This window comes from Phalangium opilio, unplaced genomic scaffold, assembly GCF_054372755.1.
Source record: "Phalangium opilio isolate 3A_F unplaced genomic scaffold, DU_Popi_V2 ptg000061l_1, whole genome shotgun sequence".
Lineage (NCBI taxonomy): Eukaryota > Metazoa > Arthropoda > Arachnida > Opiliones > Phalangiidae > Phalangium > Phalangium opilio.
Genome location: NW_028324178.1, coordinates 4,815,828 through 4,821,967, shown reverse-complemented (window position 1 = coordinate 4,821,967; position 6,140 = coordinate 4,815,828). Strand labels below are relative to the sequence as shown.

The 6,140-nt window shown below is 35.8% G+C and overlaps 1 protein-coding gene across 1 annotated transcript; it reads left to right on the top strand.

Annotated features, from left to right (window-relative positions):
- The first annotated feature begins 2,344 nt into the window (after positions 1 to 2,344).
- LOC149663981 (uncharacterized) lies at positions 2,345 to 3,236 on the top strand. The gene is made up of 2 exons (XM_089842122.1): positions 2,345 to 2,570; positions 2,632 to 3,236. Exon 2 carries the CDS (start codon positions 2,640 to 2,642, stop codon positions 3,120 to 3,122), a length of 483 nt encoding a protein of 160 aa, XP_089698248.1. The 5' UTR covers positions 2,345 to 2,570; positions 2,632 to 2,639; the 3' UTR covers positions 3,123 to 3,236.
- Positions 3,237 to 6,140: the final 2,904 nt, after the last annotated feature.

Genomic DNA, 6,140 nt, shown 5'->3' with positions numbered 1-6,140 from the left:
ATACAGTAGAAGGATATAAGACAAACATACGGCATGTGAAAAGATGATTTACCAAAAATCACTAAATTTTAATTTATCACTTTCCCCGTGACATGTAAACCCGTTAGAGGGCTGCAAACTGAAAAAAGTCATTCCCAAAGCCTGCCAACTCCAATGGTAAAATTTTCACAAACGCCACTGCCACCCTAACGCCATTGTTATATTTTCAACTCCTCCCTAACGCCACACTAAAGTTCATTTCATTTTTGAATCCCTGCCAAAGCCAATTGTGAAGTTTCACACGAATTCCAATCCCTACCAAAGCCAATTGGTAAATTCAATAATATTTCCAATCACTGCCAAAGCCAATTGATAAATTCAATAATATTTCCAATCCCTGCCAAAGCCAATTGATAAATTCAATAATATTTCCAATCCCTGCCAAAGCCAATTGATAAATTCAATAATATTTCCAATCCCTGCCGAAGCCAATGTGAAATTTGACAATTTTTCCAATCCCTGCCAAAGCCAATGAGAAATCCGACAAGTTTTCTAATAATTCCTGCCAAAGGCAATGAGATATGTGACAAGTTTTCTAATCCTTGACCAAACTAATGAGATATCCGACAAGTTTTCCCATCTCTGCCAAAGCCAATGAGAGCTTCAACAAATTTTCTTATTCCAAACACTATAGAGCTATTTCAGAGGGGATAATGGCTACGTCACCAATGCTATTTGCCCATAGAGAAACCCTCACAAAATGGCCGCCCTCTACACTCAAAGGCAGGCCCAATTTTCGTAGCAGACGAAATTTTTCCCCCACTGAAATAGCTCTATAGCATTTAACCTAACCAATTTTCATTTATATTTACCCCAACGTTTCCCAGCCAGCCGTGTGGTATATTATGAACTTATATATTATGAAGGTTTTCCAACGTTATCCCACTGCATTTTTTCAATTATTTTTATTATAAACTCGAACATTGTTTATAATTGTAGTTTTCCTTTTTACGTTTAATCTAAGGCGACGGAAAAATTTATGACTCTCTATCTTAAAAAGAACAAATAATTTTAGTTTCGTTTTCTCTCGCACAGCAATAAATTTGATTTTTTGATTGCGGAGGGACGGCTGTACCAGCCGCGACCTTCATGTGCCGTCTGTGTGGGGTTGAACTTCATGCATCCCGCTTGCGCAAAAACAACCGCGTGGGAAATTCAAAGAGGAAAAATTGACTAATATAACTAATGCCACCCAACTCCGGTTGAATAAAATAAGGCTGGCTCTTAATGCCACCAACTCCATTTGGATACTATAAATGCCAAAGCCACCTGAATCCAACAACAATCCAGTCCCGACCGACTCGCGTATAAGTTTTCGAAATATTTCCACTCCCTTCCGACTCCGTTCCATTTCAGAGATAATATTCCCAAAGCCACCCAAAGCCAAATTATTTATTTTACCCAACTCCAACTCCAACTCCGACCAAAATTGAGGGAGTCCCTTGTCTTTCTATGGAGTTGGAGTTTTCCCAAAGCCTTTGCAGTCCTCTAAAACCCGTTAAATGAACGTTAGGGTTCACAAATATAAAATTTGGGAAATTTATTGACCGTTGGTAAATCATACAAAGCTTAAAGGAAAAGTTTCTAAATATGAAAAGGAAAAATAATTAAAAAGAAAATAAATGATCTCTTATTAGAAAAAATTAACATTTAATTAGTCTAAAAAACGTGTAACTGCTCCGCCATTGTGTTAGTGGCCTCTGCAAAACCGAGCCTGTTACGCGCGTGATCGAGTGCGCTATGCCCACCCTTACCTCTCACAGGCTTTCAAAATACAGCCAAAAATCAGTTCAAATGGGGCAAGGAAAGGGGTTCTGCAATGTTCGTAAAACCTGTTTCCGTTATTTCAAATGGTTTAAACTTTCAACTCTCCTACTATTTTAGTTAATCTTTCCAGTAATGTAAAAGTGACAGTTTCGATTCACGGGGTGCACAGCACCCCATGTTAATCCCGTAAGGTGCACACCTCGACGGGTTTTTCAGGAGCATTTTATGCCGCGAAGCGAGGGACTAAGCGCGGGTGAGGGTATTTCGCCTCCCGTCGAATTTCGATAGATGGGGTGAACGGGGTGTAGAAATCCCCTAGAAATAATGGTCTTTTTACGGCGATGCCCTCAAAACCCCAAACCGTGCTTTTATATATGGAAAATCAAAAATTTCAACGCCGTGATAATTCTTCGCAAATACCGATAGCATTTTATCAGTCAACGACATAAAATCACTCCCCCCCCCCAATTCGAACGAGGAACCCAAGAGAGCGAAAATTTCCCCGGGAATTTGGTGTATCCAAAGGCGGAAGCGTGAAAAGTTTATTTCTCGAGTTTATAAATCGATTGTTTATCTATTGAAATGGAACTAATACAGTAAAGGGTGGAAGAATGGTTTTCAGATATTGCGACGGGGCTCTGTAAAATTGTAGACTTATGCGAAAAATCTTATTAACCCCTTTGGGTGTAAAGTAAACAAACGGGGGTATAAAAGAGAAGAGAAATGCGGTAGGACGGTATTAGGGATCAAGTTGGCCTGCCGATGTAAGTAACATCTTATAACAGCAATATCATTAGAGCTGTTATTGATACTTTAGACTAATAGAACTTAAAATGATGAACTGTACGGAAAAGACATGCATTCTTGAGGTCAGCTTCCTACGGCCAAAGAACGGATATATCATAAAGGAATTGGCGTACTGCGCCGATGGAACTAATGAAAATGGGGTGTTCGTTTTTAAACCACCGTTTCCATACAACCAACTGACTTCCCAAGAAAAACGGACAAATTCCTGGATTTCAAGGATTATTTGCGCCCTGGAGTGGGATGACGGAGACTATGAGTATAGCGACATTCCCCATATTTTTAAGGAGATTAAGGGTGTAGCCAGCGTTTATTGGACGAAGGGACTTGAAAAGTCGGCTATACTCTCGAAATACCTCGGGGTTGACGTGGAAAACGCCGATTCTTTGCTTTGTCCCAAATTAAAGAATTGCACAAAAAGTCCCAATTTAAATTGTAAATACCACGGAGATCACGTCCATTGTTGTTTGTTTAAAGCCTATAAATTACACTTATGGATAATAAATAATTGAAGTGTTTGTACACCAATTGAAGATAAAATTAAAAAAACATAAGGCTAGTCCTTTGTTGGATCTTTTCACGCCGATAAGGATTTGACCTTAGCCACTCCAACTCCTCCATACATTCCTGAGCCTATAAATTACACTTATGGATAAAAAATAATTGAAGTGTTTGTACACCAATTGAAAATAAAATTCATATCTGGAAGTAATTCCCTTAAGTTCACTATTATTTGGTATAAATAGCTGTTTCAAATTTCTTAAAAGCACCATTCCTTCTAACTACGTAAAGTAAAAGAATAAACTAAAATGGAGACCAAACCAATCCGCCCTACTTAATGTCGTATCGTATATACGGCAACGTTCGGTTTAATAGCTCCGAACCTTTTCACTTCTCAAGTTTTGAAAGTAATTGTTTCCAAGTACCACGGGACGTGGCATAGCGGTATTTTCCCCGATGAAAGCAAGCGTCAAATTCGGGTAAATCTCCCGTATCACGCCAACTTGGAGAATATAAGGACGAACGGACTTAAAAAAAGTCAGCAGTTTATAAAGGCATGTTATTATTATCAATATTATATTTAGACTGTCTTTATAATTTGATTTTCTAAACTAGGTGTAGAAAGTCCATCTTCCTGTAGACGGAGAATCTGAGGTGGAGGATGTCCTTAGGTTCTTTGACATCGATGTAGCCACGATTATACCCGTCATCAACCAAGATGTTCCTACTAACCCCAGCTGGATGAAGCATCACCCTTGTCTCCACCGGCAGTACCCGAACCCATCCTGTCCCGAATTGAAGCTCTACCATCATCATCGACACCACCGCCAACCCCCGAGGGTAGTTCAACCACACCTGTACGTAAAAGAACCAATGCCTCAAACCTCACTGACGGAGAACCAAAAAACGAGCGAGGAGAATGAAGCCAGTCATTGAAACCGATGAACTCCAACGTCAAAGCGACCTTCAGCAAATTATACAGCAAATCCTGAATGACCCCGAAGACGATTTGGATGTACAAAATCGATAACATAAATATAATAGTGAAAACATTTGATTTTAAATAAAACAAAAGTGTGTGAATCCATGTTTACTTTACTGACAGTCATAATTTTCCTATATAGATAACAAAATTTCGAGTGTTGTTCGGGTGGGATATAAAAGGCTCGATAAATTTTATTTCACTTTATTTCAAATCCAAGTCCACGAAGTTATAAACTTTAAATTTCAAAAATGTTTCCGTGTAGTACGTGTGATAAAAAATTTACCCGAAAAAATGCGCTGGCAAGGCACATTCGCGAACAACATGATGGGGTTAAATATACTTGCTGCACTTGTTGAGACTTGAACTAAAAAATAGGCGAATAGACCAAAATAATATTAGAAATAAGATAGTGTTTTAACTCAACTAGTTTTTTATATATCTGTATATATACTAAGATTGTGTAACGAAAAAGGCAGTTGTCACTTCAGTTATCGCAGTTAACAGTTGTAAGCTAGCTTTTAATTTCTAACCAGTTCGCGAGTATAAGTCTTTAAGATTCCATGTACGGAACTCAATAAGAGTTAGGTTTTTTTATAGTAAAATAAACCACTATTTGCATGCGTCCCCAAACATCGAATTCCACTTAAATTGCGACATACTTCCAAAATATTTTAAGAACCTCCTTATACCGTTTTTATGTAAATAGTATTTAGTCTTGTATCATTAGTAATTTTTTGTTTTTGGTCAATATTTTATTTAAAATTTTCTGATTGTTTCCTATTTCGAGCACATATGTCTTCAAGATTTTCATAATCTGCAGCTATCTTTCGTGCGTTCTCTACATTTCATAGAAAACAAATTAATCCAAGGTTGTAAAGAATTATATTCTATCGTATTTTTAGTCGTTTGATATCTTTGCCATAATTGTTGATTTAAAACCCATTTAGTTTTATCGTCTAAATTAAGGTTGTTAATTATTTCACGCATATCATTTTTCAAATTATTTAATGCATTGACGTCGTTGGAAACCGGAGACGTTTCTGGTTTTTCGTAGGGCACTAAAGTAAATTTTTTTAACGAATTTCATTTTCTAAATAAAGAGCCAATAACAGACGCGGCCAAGGGTAAAAGCAAAGAAAAGATCCCTCCGCCTTTTTGACTAACAAATATCGATCTTTTTAATTTCCAATTAACTTTTTTATCGGCGATTTTTCTTTATCTATTTTTATACTTTGATAATTTTTTAAAATTTTTCGAACTTAATTCGAGATTTCCGTTTAGGGTATTAAGCTCGAATTCGCTAAGAGTTTCGATAAGTTCTCTATTGGCGGTTTTCAAAAGACCTAAACGTTGATTTCTTCTCAATATACTTAAAGATTTAATTAAGTGTATATTCTTTTTAGCTAAGCTTTGACAAAAATTTCCTTTCCTTCGTCGCTTCGAATATCTATTACGTTTCATAGCCATCGTAAAAATGAAGATAGGTATCGCAATCCATCTTCTTTTATTTAGGAACGTAGATAGTAGTTTTTTCATTCGGGAAAATATTAATTCAAATTCTACATTTCTCCGGACAATTTTGACTTAAATCGAATAATAAATAAGAATAAGGATTTTTGGTAGCGTCTTTGTAACTTTCTTAAATAAATTTTCAATTATAGGGATCGATTTGTTTGAATAAAAAATTGACTTGCATTTTATCTCTAATTTGCCTAAATAAAATATTATATTTAGAGTTTAAAGATATTTCGCTTATATTTTTATGAAATAAATTTTGTACTAAAAATAAAACCGATATAGATCTATGATGACTATATTTAGTAAATATATCGGCTATTAAAGTACTTTTATTTTCGCTCATTAAATCGTCAATTATCATTAATATATTTTTAGAACCGTCGTAAATAGTAATATCATCCGGTAATCCACGAATAAAATTAATATTACTACTTTTCATATCGACATAAAAATAATAATCAAATAATCAATTCGATCAATTTTAGGTTTAAACATATATTCTAATTCTTTAAAAATTCTATAACAG

Excerpts from the sequence above, each read along its gene's own strand:
- LOC149663981 (XM_089842122.1), top strand. The coding sequence starts at position 2,640 with ATGATGAACTGTACGGAAAAGACATGCATTCTTGAGGTCAGCTTCCTA.